We start from the raw sequence: 23,416 nt of genomic DNA on the forward strand, positions 1-23,416 counted from the left end.
ATTTTAAACAAAATAATAGTTAATATTCCACTACTATGCTCACATCTCTGAAGCTTTAGGCAGGGGTTGGGTGAGCAAAACACACACCTCCCCATAAAAGCAGAGGAAGCCAGAGACTGCCTCATGAAACTGAATGTGTACAAGTCTATGGGGCTAGACAACATGCATCCCAGGGTCCTGAAGGAGCTGGCTGATGCAAAGCCACTCTATCATATTTGAAAAGTGGTGGCTGTGAGGTGAAGTCCCTGGTGATTGGAAAAGGGGAAACATTTCTCAAGAATCAGGGAACTACAGGCTGGTGAGCCTCACCTCTGTGCCTGGAAAGATCACGGAGCAGATCTTTCAGGAAACTATGTTTAGGTGCATGCGAGAAATGAAGGTGACCCAAGACAGCCAGCATGCTTCACACCAAGGGCAGATTGAGCCTGACCGATCCGGTGGCCTTCTATGATGGAGTGACAGCATTGGTGGAAAAAGAGCAACCGATGTCATCTGCCAGACTTGTGCAAAGCCTTTGACATGGTCCCATAACACATCCTTACCTCTGAATTGGAGAGGTATGGATTTGAAGGCAGAACCATTTGGTGGATAAAAAATTAGTTGGATGGTCATAGCCAGAGGGTTGTGGTCAACGGCTCTATGTCCGGGCAGAGGTTAGTCATGAGAGTTGTCCCCCAGGGGTCCATCCTCGGTCAAGTGACCTTCAACATCTCTATCAGTGACATTGTCAGTGTGACTGAGTGTGCCCTCAGCAAGTTTGCAAGCTGAGTGGTGTGACTGATACAACAGAAGGAAGGAATGCCATCCTGAGGGACATGGACAGGCTTGCAGAGTGGACCTGTGGGAACCTAATGAGATTCAAACAAGACCAAGTGCAAGGTGTTGCACTTGAGTTGGGGCAGATATGTATAAAGACTTCCAACCCAATCCATTCTGTGAATCTGTGGCTGAAGAACTGAGTTTGTTACCCAGCACAAACTATGGCAGTTCCCATGAGGTGGGCCAGCAAATACAGTAAGTGAAGGCTACCAAGTATGTTTTATTAAGGTAATACTTCCACAGTGTTTCAGATATGCTTTTAATTTCCTAATTTTGTAAAAGCATTCTGTATTTCCACATACATTGTTAAATTCTACATAAATAGTGAAACCACATTTTAATAAAGCATCTCTGAATATATAAAATGTATATATATATTATAAACTATGCATTTGAGGTTATACTAGGCTATATACTAGATTACGTGCTCTTAATTGACAATGACTGGTCAGCTTTTGTGAAACAGCACAACCTTTTGAGACTTCACAGTTCTCTAGTAGTCCTACAAAGAAAATACATACTGAATATATTTCAAAGTACTAAACACTGAAATTAAAAATCAGAAATCAAGTTTCACCCCCCCCCAAGAAAAGTAATATTTTAAGGTAACTTAAACTCAGAAGTAATCTGTGAGAGTCACACTTTGATGTAAAAACAAACAAAATTCTGGATTTTCAGTTGTTTTCAGTGAGCATGAAACACTTCATGACACTGAGCACCCTTTGCTACTGAAAGTGAGGTACAGTGCCCCAGTGGAGGAGAAATGGATCCAAAGAGTAATTTTTTTCTTTTGAAAAAGACAGAAAAAATGTATTACTCTGTACCTCCTGTGTGGTTTTTTTTGTTTGTTTTTTTTTTTTTACATTACTAACTCCCGTTTTTCCTACCCAATTTCTTCTGTAAACCCCCAAACCCCCATGGGTTTAACAAAGATCAACCTAGATTTTAGCTTCCCTTCATCTCCATGACAGAAGAGCATACAGGTTGATCTCCTGTCAGGTAGTTAAAGAGTAAAACATGTCAGCACCTTCCTTACTACTACTGCACATGGTGCAGAAAAAACCCAGGCTGACACTTAACATCCTGCTGGTAAAATTCAGATATGATATCACTTCTGTCATCTAGTTTCTACTTTCAAGTAAATATTTTTAATGAACAAAATTAATTTCAGAAATATTGGTGATATCTGATAGCAGTGACACATACAGAGTTTATCATCATCTTTATTATGCTTCTCTTTGTCCACAGTCCCACGTGAAGAGGTGCAAAAGCCTTTCAGCTAGAACAAAACCAGCAGCCATCCAAACTGTGAACACACACACACACACACACACACACACACACACACACGCACACGCACACATGCACACACAGATTAACACCACACTTACCACTCCAATGGGAAAAGCCAGAACAGCCATCATCCAGTCACGGAGGGAAATGAGTTTTTTCAGCTGCCTTTCTTGCTCTTGATTGTCATTTCCTTTAGTGAGAAGACTGGAAAGGTCAGTCAATACGCAGATCCCAAAGAAGACAGCCTGGATAACCTGCAAGAAAAAGAGAACCCATTCTTGATCAGTGAAAGCACCAGACTTCAGCAGAAAGCAGGGGCAATGCAAGTGCAGGTGAGGAATACTGCATCAGATCCAAGGTGGGGAGCAGTGAAATATTAGTTGATTCAGGATGAGTAGAATTTGTTCATATGAAACACAAAACCCACTTGAGATTCCAGACCAGAAGTTATCTGGGTAGGTACTGTATTCACTTAAACTAGTTTTCTAACTGTTTGTCCAAGAGGTTCATGTCCTAAAATCACTGAACTAAATGCTATGAGGAGGATGACAGTGAGGGGAAAACACACTAATTAGTTAGTAAGAGAGAAAGAAACTTGATTTTGCCGGTGTTGACTTTCAAGACCACTACCTCAGCCAGAAGACCCTGTCATTTGTAAAAACAAAAAAAAATATAGATAGAAGTGCGATTCTTTCTCCCACACCAGGACTGTATTTGTGACCCTCCCTGCTCCAGAAAGAAGCCTCCTGAGAGACTTAGCCCCCATCACAGGTGCTAGCAAATCAATTTCTGCACTTCAGCTAACAAGTGGGAGAACAAGCAACTTGCAAGAGCTATTCAAGCTCTCTTTTCATGATGGCAGACTGGCATATACCCATCCTTGTCTTTTATGTGTGCTCACACATTTGTGTGCAATATTATAATCTCTGGTATTAAATTATTAATCACTTGAATTCATGAATTTGGTACAAACTTGGCTTTGTCTTAGCTTGACCACTATGTTTTTCTTCCCCAGTTAACTTAGTAAAATGGTAATAAGTTAGTTTAAGAATGCTCCTGCCTGAGGAGGCTCTCATCATTTGTAGTGCAGTTTAGAAAAAGTGCACAAAGATTGTTCCCTGAGCTCGAAGCCCAGCTCACAAATCGATGTGTACTGGGCAATCACAGGTAGAAGGAAAAATACAAAACATGGGCTTGGTTCCCAAACTGCAATGTGATTCATCAAAAAACATATATGTATACTTAAAATACATACTAGATGTTTTCCAAAACGAGCCTGGAGTACTAGTTGAAAAGCTTTTTAAATCGAAGTGTTATCTAACTGGGAGCCTCATACTAAGAAGCAGGCCATCAGTAAGAAATACAAATAGCACATGTCCAAATTTTGCAAAATAAAATTGATTAAGTGCAGGTATCTTTGCAGAACTTAGACTACAGTAAGTACTGTAAGAAAACACCTCAGGACAGAGGACACTGATTTGGAACAGGGGAGGGAAGAAGGAGAGAGGAAGGAAGGAAATACCAAACAGATGTTGGCTACTAGAAAGAAATCCACAGAAGTGTAATGGTTGGATGAATTAAAGTACATTCCCTTCCTCAACAATCCTCACATAACCCAAATACTTGTAAATTCTGGCTGTAAAGCTGTGAACGACAGACATCCAAATAGCCCCTAAATATCCTGTCATCAGCATAATAAAGGAGCTGCTTGTAATTCTGCTGCCACTGCCCTCCCTTCTCCTTGCTGTAGCTCCATATAATTTGGTTGATAAATAGCACAGAGCATAGACCAGCAACATTACAAAACATTCCCTGAAGCCATGAAATGTGACAGACTACTAATGTTGGACCTGTTTATTCAGTTAAAAAAAAAGGTATTACTTTAAATGACTCTTTGGAAAAGTAACCAACTTCTACATAATTCCTGAAAAACACTGTAAATAAAAGTTGGGGCTCCCTGGAGCTACATAATGGCACGAACTCCTTACACACTTTTTTCATATTATTTACTTGAAAGAAGCACTTAACAGAAAAAAAAAATCTTCCCATATTCGGCCCTGTTTTCTACCAGACAGATGGCCTATTTGCAGAGAAGGAATAGAAGCACTAATTATGTATTTGCTTGAATAAGAGGAGAGATTATACCATCTACTACTCGCTGAAGAACGTGAAAGCCAAAGAAGGAGAAAGATTTCGGACAGGACTGCAAAAAAAGTATACCTAACAAAAATGAGATCAATCTGGGTGTAAAGCAGTTTAGGCTAAGTACCAGGAAATAATTCCTAACAGGGAGTTCTACCAGACCATGAAATAGTTTCTCAGAGGAAGTGGTGGAAGCCTCATTGCTTGAGTCATTCAAACTGATATTGGACAAAACATTCAATAATGTACTGCAGGGAACAGTATTACGCTGGCAGGGCTTGGACGAGTGACTAATAGATTGTTTGCAGCTCTAACTACGATTCCCCGAAATGGTCTTTCTCCAAAGTAACACAGACTCAGACAACCACACACCCAATTTCTGAGGGAATTGAAATCATACATCTACTAATCAATCATAAACTGAACAGCTTCTCTCCCCATTATCCTGTTACGAACACACTGTTTCAAGGCAAAATATAATGATATCATAGAGAATAACTGAAGATTCCTAAAGGGAGAGACCGTACCCAAACATTTCAGAAAGCAGTTACAAAATAAACTGCTCTACAAAAAGACTGCAAAAAAAAAAATCCATATAGGAAAGAGAAATATGTATGTTTATTGAGTACTGTACATTCAGAGCCTGTAGTGTTCAGGGGGGAACATTTCCCTCTTACTTGCACAAACTGCATACGTACAAGCACTACAACACTCTTTTTCTTCCTTTCTAGAACATACGAGAAAATCTGTCTGACAACTGTGAACATTCAGGATTACTCTGAGGATGGCCAGAGAGCATGAGTCCCAGGAGCATAAACTGATGAGCCAGATTCAGTAACAATTTACTTCCTTTGTGGGTCTGGCATAGGGAAAGAGTAGCATGCAGCTATTGGTGCTTTATGGTATGAAACAAATTTTTAAATTCTATGTTCCTCAGTCTGAATGCTACAAAACAGATGTGAAAAGTTCAGATTGAGGAAGAAGAAATTCTCTCTAAGCAATATTCTCCAAATTACCCTGACATTACCTCAGATTTAGGCTGATATTTTCAAAACAAGGACCCTCCTTTCAAAATATGCAGGTGGTGAATCTATACATGGAACAGTCCCAAATGCTAAGCAAACAAGTGCCTTTTTTTTTTTTTTCTTGGAAATGCAAGCAATAACAGCACTATGGAGGAAATATATTCTAATTTTTACCTCTAACTACATGTTGAAGGAAAACAGTCATTAGAAAATGACAAACACAGATTTGACAGGAAGCAGCCACACCTTCGTTACGCCATGTAACAGTGATAGAGGCAGAAAGTTGTGAGCAGAGTACAGTAAAACAAGCAAATAATTGAAGAATGTACAAAACACTAACTTCTTGCCTATTCAATTTTTTTTCCCACTGAAGTCTGAAGGGGCGAATGCAAATATGCTTGATACTACAGTACCTTAAAGCTTAGGCACATAATGGCAAGTAGTGAAAATGACCATCTACAGTTATGTTAGTAATACAAAACCCCAAGGAGAGAAAAAAATTGTTTAGCTGCTGCAGGAGAAAACAGCTAGGAATGGAAGATGAAATCAAGCCACCAAAATATCTTTTCAAACAGTAAGATCTGTTCAGATTATGTATCAGAAAAGACAGATTTTATTGCACCTTATGAATAATTAGAATCAAGCAAACTAATCATACGTGTCTGTCTCCTTGAAGAAAACAAAGGTTTGCTTCAGTAGGGCAGTTTTTCCATAAGATGTTCACTGAAGGACAGCAGACAACGACCTCCTCATACTCCCCTAACTTGACTTGCTGGACGCAGCCTTGACTTGTTGGATGCAGCCTTTCAGGCTGAATGTCAGAAAATATATTTCCTTATAAACCTTTCCTCGGGCCGTGCAGCATTCCTCCCCATGCTGTTGAACTCCACAGCGCAGACACAATCGGCACAACCAAGGTCAATGGAGACGCTGTCACCATTCTTAACAAGGCAGAAAACTACTATTAAATTCACTGAATCTAGGATTTCATTGCCTGTGGACTGATCCTCTTTCACACTAACTCTCACAACAAGAAGCATTCCTTAGAGTTCATAGTAGGAGATGAGGAAAAAGCTGTGGAACTGCTCACTATTCATGGGTATTTTTTGCTCTATCTGCTTTTGACAATGGATAATTCACTGTCCTCCAACATATCATTTTAAAGATCTCCAGCACTTACAAAGTGTTTTTTGTACCGTCTGTGAAATAAAGCATCTGAGTAGGCTGTGAAACAGACATGGCTACCAGAATAAAACCTGTGAGTAACATTCAAAAAACCAGCAAGAAACAAGAAAATATGGAAAAAGTGTCCATGTTTGTGCATAACATACACATGTGCATGTGCGTGACCAGTACTTCTCCTACTGTGCTAAGTTTCCACTGGTAAGATAAAAGTGTAATTAAGAAAGACCTCAAGAGTTTGCAGATGTAGCACATTTATAGGAAAACTGACTCATTCCAGGCTCACACTTCAGGGCTGGGAGCAGCACAGACATGCAGGGGCATCTCCAGACACAGGCACTGGGCACCTCCCTGGGGACAGGGACAGAACTAGGGAAGGTCAGTCCATGGTGACATCAAACACAGCCTGACAAGACAACCTTTAGCTCTACTAGTACTCAGAACCAAACTGCTGGACATTGTCATTCTCTCCAATTTTGCATATACAGAACATGGTCTAACTTCCTTTTTGAACAATAGGACTATGATTTACATCCTCAAATCATCTCCTTGTCACCCTGTGCCACTTTTACTTTCCTTCCTCCAGCCTCTAGACATTATTACTTGACTTGCAAATGCATTATGATTCAGCAATCAGGATGACTGTGTTTCAAGAAACTGAAGTAACTTAAGTCAGATTTTAACCCTTTGTCCACTTCAAGCATAACTGCTTGGACTCTGTTTTGTGACTATGCTTGGTTAGGATTGTAGAGTATCAGACAGTAGCACATGTAGATGTTCCTGCATGCTATGAAAGCAGCTCAATGTTCTGAAGTTGCGATACACTGAGCAATTCCAGGTAAATCAATAGCAACAGGGTACCTTTGACAGAAAACAGACTGTTCACAGGACAAAGCCACAGGCTGTAGCTATTTATATTTATTTATATTACATCTGTTACTACTCTTGACTGCATGAAACTATAGATACTCATGATTGCTGCCACCCCACTGCTACACCCAGTCATGCTGCTTTTACTCTTGAGACTCCTCTTCCCCTCTCTATACTTTCATTAGTACTGATAGCAAGCAGATGATGGACAATACGTAGTCAAGTGCTAAACATTTGTGTCAGAGAAGCCACCAACTTTAGATAAGTAAAAGAAAATCTTTGTGTTCGCAAACAAATGAAAGGAACAAATGAAATGAAATATGAAGACATAAAAGTAAGAAGCGACAGCACTTGAGTTATTAAAATACAGGTCAGTGTAATATGTCTAATTTCTAAATTTGCAATTAATTAAAGAGATGTGCAAACACCTTGGAAAAGCATTAGGTGTTATGCACAATCATTACTTCTTTGCAAGGAATGGAGAAGACTTGCATTTTAGAGGCAGAAGAGCAGCATCATCCTAGGAGTTCACTGACTGATGAAGGTTGGTGCAGGCAGTCAGCCCTCCTATCATTTCAGGAGCAACCTTTTCTTACACTGATACCAGCACCATGGCTGTGTTGGCTTTGTTTGTCACAGCAAATTTCAACAAGTCAAGGCCCTCAGACAGGGAATGTAGCCTCTGCCCATCAAAAGCCACCCTGAAAAACCAAATGCACAAAGCACGAAGGAAGGGACAAGGGAAGAAAAACAATGCCAGACAACAGAATTCTAAATGCACACGCCATCTATTTTATTCTGAGTTGTTTCATGGTTAGAAATCTTGAAGTACGTTTTTATCTTCTCTTTTATTTACATAAATTAGAACTTCAACTCAACCAATAAAACTATACTTATTTCATTCAGAGGAGCCATTTGAAATTTGGTAAGTGCACATATTTTACACTGATGGACAACCTTATAAATATCTAGCATTGCCCTCATCCAAAACAATGACTCCTGTCTCCCTTTAGAGCCTTCAGTTGGGGGTGGGCTCCTGTCACCAGGATGTCACATAAGAAGTCTAGTCCTTACTCAGAAATGTAACTTCATTGTCATGATTTAATCATATGGTGTAAAACAGAGTTTATAAAACACTCCCAATCCCTTACCATATGATTTACACTCAGGGACTGTTTTAACTGTCCTTTACTTCCCACATAACCCCCTGCAGTGTTTTCCTCCGAAGCCCACCAGGATTGTCCAAATGTAACCAAGGACAGAGTTCTAAGCAAATGAGATTTTATAGATACACAAAAGAAATGCAATCATTTTGCATGGAAAATAAACCTGTTTAAATCTTGGGTCCAGTTTTTATAGGTACTACATCATTTAAGCCCAAGAATTTAAATATCTACTGTGGAATGGGGGAAACAGCTGTCTAAATTAGAGACCTCACATTTCTGACAAGGACACACTAAAATTCTACCTGTTAGAACACATGATGTGCTTTCATTGGTACAGACAGAGAACTTTTTCTGTAAACTACAGCAATTTAAATAAGAAATTAGAAAACCAAAACAGATGTGGGCCCCTAAAATGTAATTTTATAGCACTGCCTTTCAGCCTCTATTAGAATTCACAACTGCCAGCAATGAAATAAAAGCAAATCGAAAATATAATATAGCCGTACTGCACGCACCACTTCCTTTTTCTCTCCATCTACCCAGAGAAAAAGCCCTTACTGCATAACACTGATTAGAGAGGTTAAGTCTCAGATAATTTTGTCTTACTGTGATTCCTGACTTCCTTGTAGTAGTTTTTGAACACACTGAACACAGTTCTTGCAAAGGTAATGTGGTTGTGCTAATGCAGTCTTACGAGTAGTTTACTTAATATTCTTATTATTTCTGTAAGGACATTCATAATTCCTTACTATGACAGACTGAGCTGAAATATGGTACGTATCAGAATCATTTGGTAATACTTCAGTTTTTGAAGGCAAAAAACAACAACAACAAAAACCATATAGTTTTGACATGGGTACAATGCTCCCAACAACAAAAGTTGTTCAAGTGGACAACAATCGAGAAAACCATGCTAAAGTACCACTGTAACTCAGCTGTGTTGCATAGATGACATTTCCAGTATGATCTCAGCATTAGAGACTATATGCCACCTGGCTCAGAAGTGCTAACAGCGTGGAATCTGCTACCACTATTGGGTGAACAGATGAAATGGACAAACAGACGAAGTGGTATTGACAAAAATCTAACTAAATGCTCAGAGAGAGTTAAATTTTCTCAAATCTTTTGCACTACTTTTAGCTGTGTCATTTCGCTCGAAGCTCATGTCTTCCTTCTTCCTCTAAAAATTATAGGCATTTTTCTGGATGCTTTTGAGTTATAGATGTTTGAGTATCTTATTATGATTTTAACTAATACACCCAAAGAAGTAAGTTCATTGTAGCAGCATTTAAGAAATTATTGTTCTATTTTTATCCTTTTGATTTTAAATTCTTGTGACTAAACTCATTTTCTAATAAATCTCATTTTGTTCCTCTCTCTCTTGCATTGTGTATAGAAAAGCTGCCATTACTACTTATTGTATCCTGCTCATAAGACAGTATAATTTTATTAAACTTATGTAATCAATTCAGCAAACATGTCTAATACAGTTTATTCAGAATAGATTATGATTCTATTAGGTTATATCTTTTATGTTTCTCTTTGCTAGAGCTTAATCTTGTTAGGATTATACACTGCTCAGAAGTCTATGTCATTATTTTGGTTTAAATGCTAGTTTTACACATTTCAGCAGGATTGGTACAGTCTCTGCAGTAGTGGCCTTGCACTCAACCAGCAGGAATGGCAGCTCTCTAGACAATGTTTGGGATAGCTAGCTGATACACTAACTTGTTCTGCAGCTGTCTGCGCTAAACTGACCTGTAGGATAAGCTTTCTGATGGCTGGAAAGTCCCTAGAACTTCACAGGTTAACTACTCCCAAAAGAAATTACATTTTATTAAGTACAGAAGTTTCCCAAAGAAACGTCTTGCTTAAAAGTTCAGAAACTTCAGCACTGCACCAAATTTTTTATGTCCAGAAATACTGTTTGAAAGCCACTAGAGGGAAGCAATTTTGACAGATCAAATTTGAAGAAAAAAAATATAAATATATATATATATATAGAATCTTTCAAACAGAACAGTGGCTGCTTTTTCGTTTTTATTATTTTCCTTTTTTAATGAGTAAGGTAATTGCTGAACCTAGAAAGGGCAATGACTGATATATTTCAGCAACATGGTTTCAGAGCTGAGAATGTAAATGGAAAAGGCATTACAGCCTTCTGAGACGCAGCAGCCTCAGTGCTCTCCTAGCATGTCTGCAGGAAATAAACGATTTTAATCCCTCTTCCTTCTGAGCACTGCAAAAGCAATAATGAATGAATCCTCATACCAGACCAGCAAGGTGGGCTACTAAGTGATACTTTCTCAGTCAGACCATTCTCGTTCTCCTTAGGGAAGGCATGGGAAGGAAACTCATGCCACCTCTTCATGCATCCAAACTACCAGCAACTCACAAACTAAGTCAGATTGCAGCAAAGGATGCTGTTATTCAAGCTTCATTTGGAAAAAAAAATAAGAAAAAAAGGCAGGACATAATTTTTAGATTAATTAATGAAGTACATGGTTAAATGAAAGGTTATCTAACATGCTATACTGTCTTCATAAACGAGACTATCCTTTACAAAACATTTTAAGCAAGGTAATATATGTTATAAAGAACTGCATTTCAACGAGAAAAAAAGGAAGTGTTCATTATCTTACATCTCTAATGAAAACACGGGAAAAACCCTGACATAAACTAACTGTATTTAAATTAAATGAGGCTGGTTGAGTGTTCACTAGGTGTGTGGCATTTCAACTCTGAATAATGGTACTTCCCCACTTACACTGTCTATCATAAGAATAAATCTTGAAGGAAATCAAGCATTTGTTTCCGTATGGCCCATTGGTGAAAGTGAGGCACAGAGCTGCTCAGGGTCACACAGCAAGTCAGCAGGGAGCGGGAAGTGAACTTGGAGCCCTGATCTCCAGGCAGCTCTCTGCCATTGGATCACACTGTTTTCTGCACGCCTGCACTCCTACCTACTTACATTACAGTCAGAGTTATGTCACTGCATATGAGGAAAACACTTCTGGCTTTCTTAGAGAAGCAGCATGGGCAGTTTCTGTCCCTCTAAAAAAAAGCCATACAACTGCCACATACATTCACTTTTTTTCTTACTCGGATCATATTAATCCTAACTAAGACACTTTTTGCCTTGCTGTATCTTTCAAAGCTTTCTAATGGAAAAATAATCTAATCCATATGCTAACTGACAAGAATCACCAAGTTCAGAAATAAAGCAGTTTTGGAGATCTTGCTCAAACAGTGATTTTGAGCAACATTAGCACTGAAGAAATCTTTTGTATTTTTTCTTCCACTTGTTCTACTCTATGAGTTTGAGGGGCTGCAAAGCAAGCATAGCCCACACTTTGTTTCCCAGTATCCCCACAGGACAGGGTGCTGGGCTGAAGAAGCACAACCATCCCATCCATAGCCACCTCATCTGCTTCCTTCAGACTGTCTTTGGAGGAAGGTCCTGAAAAGCAGATGGAATGGAGCCCTATCTTGCCTTACACCCTGGTGAAGGCAGACACTCCCCTTCCTTTCTAACTCTGTTTAACAACTGACTGTTTTCAAACTAATCTTTCTGACATTACTGTTCACTATTTCTGTTTTGCCCGTTACTTTTTATTTCACTTTCAAAAGGAAGATAACAGACTAAGTGGAGGAAAGTCTAAATGTATATCTCCCTACACATTTTAGTTAGCTGCTTTACATCAACTACTTGACATCACACTCCAAAATTTCAAAAGGCTCCAAATTTACCCAGTTCAGATGCTGCCCACTCTGTCATTGCACACACGCTGATAATCAGTAGATACATTTTTCTTTCTCAGTAAATGCCACAATTTTAACAATAAGCTGTCATTTATTCTTCTCTGAGAGACAGGATGCCCAAATGACATCCTTTGTGGTAGTAAAGACACTAGCAGTTTGGACAGTGACTGTATTTTGGATTCCTCATGGTGGCAGAGGCACAAAGCAGTACGTTGCAAAGCACCAGCCTGTAGATGTGGGAGCCAGAACAGAAAGAAAGGCATGTATCTGTGCCTATGGAAAGACACAGCCAACTAGTCAGCTGGGCAGATCCCATCAGGAAATGCACAAGCATCACATATCTTCCATTAAGTCTCTCAGTACTCTATGACCAATGTCTCCAAGCAGCAGATAGGTGTGGTGCCCTCTGAACTGCAGCTGTAATCGCAGTGCAGATGGGGATAAGGGCTGTGCTGCACACACTCCATGCTGAGTCACCGAGGAACTCCCTGGGCTGTCCCAGGAACTCCCCAGACAAATTCTGCAAGGGGAGATAACAAGCAGAGCCCACACTGGCCCCACCAGAGGTCAGGGGATCGACAGAGCCCCAGTCTAGCATGTCTGTCAGATGAGGGATGGAGTAACAGCACTGGGGAGCCGGGAGCTGCAGCACTGCTGGAGCAGCCCAGGTGGCCCCAGCTCTGTGCTCACGCAGGAACTGATGGGCTGGCAGGCACTACTGGTGTGTTTAGACACGTTCAACACTGGATGGGGCAATTCCTGCACACAGCAGAGATGACTTTAACTAGTCAGTAGAAATTGGTCATGCACGCACTGGAGTGGTGAAATGGGAGTACAGCTGGCTGGGCAAAAAGCATTCATCCAGCAGTTCAGGGAATCTGGTCCAAACCTGATGAAAAAGCTGTTGCAGGAGCACATGCAGTGGAGTCCCTTCTCACCACTGGGACAACAATTGGTCACACTGTCACAACAGCATTTACACAGGAGTGTTATCTCATGCAAAACATCTACTTAAAATAAATTCCGTTACACATGCACCAGTGTTTGCATAGCATGAACCAGAAGAACCTCTGAAAATGAGAGCCCACCACCACACAAGCTGTCTGCAATTAAGTCACAATCAGATTTAAAGCATAACCCCAAGTATAAAGACATTTGTCCAAGTAAATAAAGTCTGACAGTGGTGTAAGATGTATGTAAGGTACCCATAATTTTGACTTGCAGAATACAAGCTACTTTCCCAAAATACCCAGTAAATAAGCACATTCCAATATCCTGCCCCCTCCTCACAAATTGCTGGTTACACAGATAATGTTCATATATATTGGTGGTTTGTGGGCAGTGTCCATTTATTTATAATACAGTCATTATCCATTACAGCACCACACACAGACACCAGTGGCATGGACTAAGCACTTTCCGTGTTCAGACCACCAATAAATAATGCAAATACAAAACTTGTACACGAGAGTCCCTAATCAAAGCCACTGACGCGAGATGCTTGGATCTGACTAACAGCAAGACTAGGTTGTGTTCATCTTCTAGCTGTTCATCAGCTTGGAATGCTTGTTCTGAGGCACATTACACATTTGATATGACATGGACTGAGCATGGATTCCAACCCCTGAGCCCTCCTGTCATAAAAGCAGGGCCAAGTGCTGTACACTTAGACAAGATGCATCCCACCTGTACACTGTCTGAAAACCATTCTGAGGACCTCTTCCTCCTGTGTTTAGGAAGACTTAAGAGTGGACTAGGCCTGTATACAAAACGTGTGATGCTGCTCAGGGTGCTCTGTCACTTGGATCCTGAACATGGAACTCATCAGACTGAGTTATGCACACAAAATTCAATTTTCAAAAAGCAGACCTGTAACAAACAGTGGATGGAAAAGACAAATCACAGAATCACAGAATATCCTGAGTTGGCAAAGACCTACAAGGATCATCACATCCAAACCCTGGTTCTACACAAGATGACCCGAAATCCAAACCTTATGTCTGAGAGCATTACCCAAATGCTCCTTGAACTCAGCATGAGGCCATGCCCACAGCCCTAGGCAGCCTGTTCGTGCCCTCTGGTAAAGAACCTTTTCCTAACACCCAACCTGACCTGTTAGCTTCCAGCAAGATTCCAGTGCTGTTGATATCAACTTCTATGCAACACTGAAAGTACAGTATGTCCTAAGAGATGCTCCTTCTACACCCATTTCAACCCGAAATGAACTTACATAATAATTCCTAATTCAAAAAGACATACATCAGTGACCATGCCAGAGTCTAGAATGTCCATTCTTTCCGTTAAGTGTGCCAGTGTAAGACAGAGCCCACAGACATCTTTGTGGCTTATGGTAGGGTTCCAGTCCTTTGTTCATATTCCACGTGGAAAATATAATTGCTAAAAGGCTTTAACTTCATCTGGAGCAAGAAACAGAAACCAGAAATCAGGACTACTTCCTTCTGTCTCATCCTCCTTCTCCACAGAACACACAAACTGGACAGAGACACTTTTCTAGTATAGCTCTCTGAGAATGTTCAGTCTACCATTCTGCTTTTAAAATACTTTGCCTAGGGGAAAACTTCTTGCTCTCACTGCAGATCTCATATATCACATTTCTTAAGGTATTCTTGAAACCACAAGCAACACACATATCAGAGATGTCTTCAAGTTCCACTTGATACAATCAATTTACCTTGTTTCTTCCCATTCCCCTTAAGGGAGGGTGAGCTCTGGCCATGTCCAAAGCTCTGTATTATTCTGCTGTCAAGACCAGACTCTTTGACTTTTCCACTTCTAATTATAAACATAGTTAGGTACTGCAAGAGTCAGCCTACTTAACCATGAAGACTGTCAAAACAGATAACAGTCTCAGTGCATTACAACCTGGCTGGCTGCTTAGCCTTTTGATTTCAAAGGTCTCCTCCACCATAGCTCAACAAATGTGTTCTATCTACTTCACGAAATTTTTGACAACAGATAAAATTGTGATATAGGGACTGTATGGATTATATAAACTAGAATTATTGATTGTTCTGTTTGTTAACCGCATTTAGTTACTAGATGTGATGCCAACTTTGCAAGAGCAATACTTTACCAGAAAATGTAACTGTGACATTTCTTCTAACAAGATAATGCTTGACAGCGGTGTCCTGCTGTAACCATGCTGATGTGTACTCAGTAAAGTGAAGGTGTCAACTTACTCTACAGGAACCAGCTGTATGAGAAATTGTTTTCCTCATGTATGTAGGGGGCACATACAATCAAAATTCGTATAACATTTCAAGGAGCAAAGTGCTTAGTGTAATAACAGTTACAGCACAGTAACTGTTTTTTACAAGGTCTGTGAAATTTCATTTACCTCGGTGAAGGCATTGCTTATATCTGCTTCCAAGACATCCAAGTTACAAAACTAATGGCATTTAAGTGGGTTATTATGAGTTAATAAACCTATTAAAAAAGAAGTAATAAAATCTACAATAAATACAGCAAATCTAATAGAGGTTAGAAAGTGTTGTCTTTTGAGGGAACACTGAAACAAGATAATAACCTAGAAAACATATATTGACTCCACATTAAAATACCACAGTTTGTTTTTATATAAAATTATATTAGTTAATCTTTTGGAGGAAACTATAAATCAAATACTGCTTTGATTTATAAAAGGCTTGACATCCAACTGTTAACCTGCACACATGTACCAAATAAAGTGAAAGCACATTCTGTTGCTGTAGGAAAGGATTTCTTTTACACAGGCAACTTTGATCCAGGTATGCATTTTGATAAAACATATATTTAACTTAAAAGCAAAATATGATGCAGTATAACAATGCAGCATGATTATCATTAGTATAAAATTATAAACCAGGTGTTCAATCTCTGTAGTTGTAACATTTGCATCCATGCAAATATAAGGTGAGCACATCACTACATAGTCAATTTGAAGAGCAGGAACAAAAAAGCAATAGCAGAAAGGAAAGGCACATATTTTAACCATGTTTTTTCAATCACGTATGCTAGAAGGTAAACCATCAGATAATGATTTCCATATTGTGTCTTTAGCTTGAAAAAATCAATCAGTTTGTGTACCAGGATGTTACTGCAGCGTAAAAATCTCTCTCTAGTGACATTCTCCTAATTTGTATGTTGTGAGGTTTTTTTAAGATTTCATAATTCCCATGTTTTCAGACTTAAGATGGGGAAAGCGTTAGAGGGGCTTCTGACTCTAAACCACATCTCAAGAAATCGGAGCAAGAATCTGAAAGGATCTCACATGCTTCATTCTAGCTTTGTCTTCAATTCAAAGAACTTAGCCAATTTGTATTTATTTTTCCTCTGGATGCAAGGGTGGTCAGCTTCAGATGGGGGACCTTCTCTCTGGTATTATCACACCTTTACCAACTTTTCTTATAGAGAAACTGGAATCTGCTAAAGGATCACAGAGATGACCTATTTTCTAATCTTGGTCTCATATATGTGATTCTAAATGTTGCACAAAAAGGGGAAATTATGTGGAAATGTCATAAACCAAAATAGTTAATGTTCTCAGTGTACATTTCTTTGTGGCAAGAAGTACTTTGGAAGCAGACTGCTACATTCTGCAAAACTTCCAATTCCCTGGATAAATCCCCTGCTGAAGAGCACTGCAGAGGAATAAGGCATGAGGCATTGTTGCCACTAAGGCATTACAGAAAAAAACCCAAAACACTCTGTGCAATCTCCTAGTCAATCACAGACACAAAAAAGGACTCTGTAGCATTTCAGACTTGTAAAGGCCAAAGCCAAGTAACAGAATGGGAAACACTTCCCTCTAAAGAAATCAAAGCATATTTTTGCCATATTCCTTGTTTTTATTACTCTAGAAAATGGCAAATAAAGCCATGCATTTATTTTATTTCTAATAGATACTAACATGACTGGTGACAGGCTGAACCTGGATGGAAACCGGAATACATGAAAACTGATCCAAGCTGAATTTTGAATGGTATTGGCCTAATAAATGAAATCAAATATGTTGCACGTGCAAAGAAAAGCTTATAACAACACCCTGTGTGTTTAAATTTGACATAACAAATGAAATGTTTTCTATAGTAAATAAAACTCAGACTTATTGTCTCTTTTCATCATGACCTAAAATATTTCAGAATTAGCAGATCTTACTTTCCCACACCTCATTATTACTTGCAGATGACAAGAAGGAAAATCAGCTTTCCTACCTTTTAACTCTCAGTTAAAGAAAAACAATTTTTTTCTTTATTTTGTGCAAATGAATTAGTTATTGAACTAAACTAAACTAATCTCTGTATATGCAGAGAAGACTACCTTAAAAAATAAAATGAAATAAAAAGGCAGCCAAATCTAGCTGTGGTGCTTAAGCATCATCTTCGCTCTCTCTTCAAATCCTCAGTTGCACAAACACTAGATAGATATTGCAAGAACTACTGAGAAGCTTTGATGTGTTATACATGCACACAAATGAATAAAAGGATATACCATCAGGACAGATAACAGATCATGAACATGAATTCCACATTATCACCCGATCAGGAAATAGGATTGTTGACACTGATATTTTTAACAGGTAACATGATTGAGAAGTTCTAAAATGCAATAGAAGGAGATGGATGTGCAATTGTAGGAGCATTAATATATTAAAGAATGGAGGTTTCCAACCTGTTAGTCAACATCCAGCTTGACAACACCTTAAGAAACCCAGGCCAGTGTCAAATATGGCCTGAAAAAGGGGTTGGACTAGATAACCTGGGTTCCCTTCCAACATGAATGATTCTATAACTTCATCAAATCAAGATGCTCATCAGGGAATCTTTAATGACATCAAGGATTGTGAAGTTTCTTCTCTGTTAGAAAAACACAGAGGTATGCCTTGAATGACTGTATCTAACCATGACATCTTCAGCAATTCTGAAGTTTCTGTACTATTCATTACTGGTTTAAACCTCACAAGGACACTGGTGCAGACACTGCAGCAATGGTACTTGGTTCTTGTTCAAGTGTCTGCCTGCTGGTGAAGAATGGTATATAATACTCCATTTGGGGGGAAAAAATCAGGGGACTCGCATCAACTGAGGATTTCAGCTAAAATTTGTATAATGGATTACTACTAATGTGTACCAGGTAGCATCTGACTATCACTTTGTATATTTATACAGAAAAAATAATAGCAAAACCAGAGATCATTCTGTAACTACGATGACAGCAAAGACTAGCTAGGCTCAATTCACCCATCAGATTAAAGACAAGCTATTTTGCATGTTTCTGCATGTTTCTGTCACTGACACTTAGAGCAAAGACAAGTAGTTGGCTGCTCCACTGCCATTTGCTGTCGAACAGGTCAGTATGTTATCTGACTGTTCACAGTTACATACCAGTACTGCCTTTTAAAGCTACCATTTCATTTTTCAAATATAATTACACGTTGATCTCTCACCTCTCTGGTGACTGCCCAAAATCAGCTTCTATCTCTATGAAACCAAAAGACATTGAAACTAATCGTTTTGTCTTTTACATGTAATTTTACACTCCACTGTTTTCCAGTCTTATAAGGAATTCTTATATCCTATGTCCAACTTCTGGTTCACATTAAGGTGATGCTATACATTCTTTGCTGAGGTTTTCATCTCTGTATGTGATTCCGGATCTTTCTAAGCTCTGATGCCAGCAACAAACTGATACCATTCAACTTTAACCAAGGTTAAACATTTTATGATTAAGAAAAGTCACTTAAATATCTATAAGAAATTTTTCACTTAATTATCTGTAAGACAACTTGCAGGTGAAATAGAGCACTCGTATTTTCGTGGAAAACCATATTAAAGTCCTACAGCTAGCTTTTCCAACAGACAATGGCATATCAAGAAAGGGCTTATCAACCTGGGGAAATGTTCTAAGGACTTGAATTTCCATATACTCTTGGCATTTGTGTACAGCCCAGACAAGATGCTAACAAACTAGGACAGAAATGCTTTCTTTTCACTTTGTGGAGTCATTTGTCAATGAAAATACAAGAAGCAAGAAAGGGACATGTATGAGAGTGTGTAGTCAAGCAGTTTGTTTTGTCAGTGGTAACAGCTGAAATCAACACACATTCAACTAGAAGAGAGAACAAGAACATGAAGACTGCAGTGGGAGGGACTGTGCTACTACCCCTTCCCTGATTAAAAATCATGACCCACACATCCTAACGCACATGGTACTTCAAAACAACATTTACGCACATTCTCAATATATTTTCTGTTACATTTCCTCCTCTCTTCAGCTCTGTAGCACAGTTTGAGTGGGATTTCACAAACATGCAGTCTTTCTCAAGCTACCTACTCCACTGATGCCACTGGGTGCCTAACTTTAATTGCAGCAAAGCTTTGGAAATTTTCCAATTTTTCTAATCATATTTGTTAGTATTAAATGAATATGCAAAGTCTATATGAGGCATTTTCAAATAAGTCACTCTGAAGGTCCATAACCAAGTCTAATATGTCCTGTCATGTGAAATTTAGTTTGCTGTTCTTATTTTTAAAATAATGTTCAGAATATTTGATAAAATATGTGCATTCCAGTTCCATATCCTACAAATTAAGATTAAAATATATTTAGGACAGATATACAGTTTTGTATTTCTGGTTTGTTGGAAGAGACTGTGAAACAAATTTACAGATGGTAAGTATTACAGCAAAGGACAGATCCTTTTAACATTTACAGCTTAGACTTCAAAAGAAACTGAAAATGAAACCTGCTACACGTCATAATACAAGGTACAAAGCACTGGAAAATTACCGTCTGTTATACTTGATGACATTTTCCGGTGAAGCAACAGTAGCTAATTTTATTGTCACATTTTACAGATAAACTGAGCACACAGTTTACAATTTGCCCTTTGATGAGACATGACAACACAGGAGATTCTGAAACAAGAAGACAATCAAAACTCCTGACTGCATTAGACTAATAGAATAATCCCTTTGACCTTGATAGAAGACAATTGACAGAGATTTTTCAAGATTTGAATACCTGCCTCCTTTAAAGGTATCTTTAAATAAACACCATTTGCTTTTTCCTCCTGCTGATGTAGATATGCCAACCTGGTAAGTCTATCACAGAAAAAAATAATTTTTAGGAGGCAACAGAGCACAGTTACAGACCCTGGCAACAACTGCAAAGGTTGTACTATAAATCTAAGAGTCTGCTTCATGTTTCAGTTTGTCTATTTAAAAGATTAAACACGTATTTTTAACTGGCATCTGCTTCATGTGAGAAAGAGCCTTCATCCACCTCAGTCTAATGTTCTACTCCCTTGAATGTTCAGACTTACCTACATCTACATACTAAATTAAGATAAGACACTAGCAACACCAAATCATAACAATGTGCATTCATTTTACTAAGATGTGAATGACAACATGAGTGCAATCCAGAGGCATGAAAATGGGATGAAGAATGCACTAACAAAGCTAAATTCTCTATTTATTTGGAAGAGAAATGAACAATAAAGCTAGCATAATTTTTAAAGTGAAACTGTCAGAAGAAAATTTGGACTACAATTAATTAAGAATATAAACACCTAAAATTATTTTGCTGCCATGATTGTTTACTACTAATTAGGCAGATAATTTTTTCACACTCCATTTGCAGCAACATCTTCTGTTTGAAGTGTTGTAAAGATGATGTGTTTGTCCAATACGGAAACAAACACTTGTAAATTTCCCTTTTTGATGGTTCTATACTTTGATTAATTCAAAGTGAACTGATGACTTTTAAATGACTTTTATGACTTAAAAAAAACTGGCTTTTAGATATTTATGCAATTTCCTGCTCTTCAGCACAGGGAGAAATGGTCATATGAAGCATTTGATGACAACCAACTTTGGCTCTTGACATTGTTGACCTGTGTCATGGTTGAGGCAAGATAAACTAAAGCTGTGGACAAGTCACGTTAAGTACAAATATTGATATTACTTCCTTTTGCTGCCGAGGTTCTTAGAAAATATACTGATTAACTTGTTGAGTGGAAAAGGTCTGAAGCATGCTTGGTTTACAGATCTGCCAGAAAAGAGTGAAGGAAAAGTTTTTATCGTGGAACTGGGTCTGATTAAGTTTAAAGCTCAAATCGGATAAATCATTTAGGATATAGATTTTCAAATGATAAAAATTTGAAAGCTGCTGTCATCTGTTTAGATGTTAAAATAGCAGCTATGCTCAAAATTAAGAGTATCTGGAAGCTATCTACTATGCTTAACTACAGTCATGTTTGGAAGCAGATATATGACCTTATCCTGGTGTCAAGGCAGTCTTCAATGCTGGGGACACAGTATAAGCCAATGCTCTACAGCAGAGCAAAGCAAACGACACCAAACCTTGCCCTGTGACTCTAAAACTTGTTACTAGGGTTCACTTGATCCTTTTAGATATTATAGTATATTCTAGTATATGGTTTTGCATCTTCCTTTTTAGACTGATGTATTTTAATTAAGTCAAAGACCTTCTTAGGCCACATAGCTGAAGGAGATACTTGGAAATTATTCAGAAAAGATTAATTTCATGCTCTGGGATGGGAATGCAAAAAATGTACTCATTATAAAATACACTTGGAAAAAATCCTTGTAAGAAAAAGAGTAAGCCATAAATCCTTACTGTCCCCAAAGAAAGGTGTTAATTAATGAGATGATCAAAAACTGTAAACAGAAAACATAAATCTAAAAAAATTAAACCCCAAAGAATTTGTGAATTAACTTGATGCATGTTCCACTTCAGCATGCCAGCTGAAGTGTCCAACTTTTTATTGGACCTTTGTCCTCCTTTCTTTCTTATATAATCGCAAGAACAGTTAGAAGCATTCTGTCTTCAAATGTCTCAAAACCTTTGGGCTATGGCTGGCATTGCCACTTTCTTCAAATAGGGTGATCCCCTTGTCAGCTGTGAAAGCAGGGTCCCCACCCCTGCAATCCCTCTGAGGCTGTACTGCTGCAGCCACCTGTGGTAGCTGTGTTCATGAGCAGGGAGAGGAGTGCACCTAGCCCAGCCCTGCTCTCCTGCATGAACACAGACACCTGAGAATCAACTGGCAGACTGTGTAGGCAGCACATGGCTGGGAGGCCTCCCTGACCTGCCCATGACTGCTCTCCACTTCCCCCAAGACAGCTGGTAAGCTGCATGGCATGGCCCCTTGGCCTACATAGCAGTGGCACTGCCATGGAGCTGTGGCAGCAGTGCAGCAGGGCCCCTGCACACAAATGCATATCGTGCAGGGGCTCGAGCATTACATAGCTGCAAACTACAAAATACACTGATTAAAATGGGCACGTACAAAATCGAAAAGGCAACCAGAAATATACGTTCCTCTGCAGACTGCATACAACAGTCTCAGTCCTGCTTTCAAGAAGAAACTTTCACATGCAAGGGCCTGGTATAGGAAAACAGAACTATTATTAGTGACGCTTGGGGACAGAAGAAATATTAACAACACATTTTTTGCAATCTCTTCCACTGCAACTCCCTGACCCTTTACAATTTTTTAAACAAATAACGAATAATAATATTCGAGAAAAACTTGTCCAGCACAAGTAAAACAATAAACCACGGTCATGAAACGCATTCCTCATTTCTCCCTCCATTCAGTTCTGCAGCTACATGAAGACAGTAACACAGTAAACAAGCCTCCTCCTCCTCAACACACTTCAAGTCAGTCTTCCCACACACAGCTGCCACGATCATGCATATTTCAAAGCCTCCATCTGGGCTTGACAACTGTACCTTCCTCTCTTCCAGCCAAAAGAAATACACGTCCTACTCAAACAGGCATGGACGGTATCACGCTGTTTACTTCAGAAAAGAAGCTGCTGCTGGTGCTCCACAAAGTAGGTCAGGTGGGCGGAAGCCCCCATGTAAACCTTCATGCTAACCACCTTGGTTAGACCTGCTGTGCATTCATTTTTCCCCCTTTCCAGCTAGAAGTTGTCTCCAGGCAGAACGTGAGGATTCGTGATGTTGTCCAGGCTGCTGAATGTCTGATGCTTCTGAATAAACATCTACTGCTCACACAGGGATTAACCTCACAGTCTATACACAGCAGATTCAACATCACCCAGAATTTCTCAATTTATGCTGCACGTGACACACAGTGAATGCATACCTCTTTCTGCCCAGAAA

The 23,416-nt window shown here is 39.0% G+C and overlaps 1 protein-coding gene across 1 annotated transcript in view; it reads right to left on the reverse strand.

Moving 5' to 3' along the window:
* The window catches only part of AIG1 (androgen induced 1), a 115,937-nt gene that overhangs the window by 77,425 nt on the left and 15,096 nt on the right, over window positions 1-23,416 (reverse strand). Inside the window, exon 2 of the mRNA XM_065732896.1 lies at window positions 2,211-2,366. Within this exon, the coding sequence (XP_065588968.1) occupies window positions 2,211-2,366 (156 nt within the window). The remainder of the gene's footprint in view (window positions 1-2,210; window positions 2,367-23,416) is intronic.

This window comes from Cyrtonyx montezumae, unplaced genomic scaffold (genome assembly GCF_038088225.1).
Source record: "Cyrtonyx montezumae isolate F1298 unplaced genomic scaffold, pur_monq_1.0 scaffold_0, whole genome shotgun sequence".
Classification (NCBI taxonomy): Eukaryota; Metazoa; Chordata; class Aves; order Galliformes; family Odontophoridae; genus Cyrtonyx; species Cyrtonyx montezumae.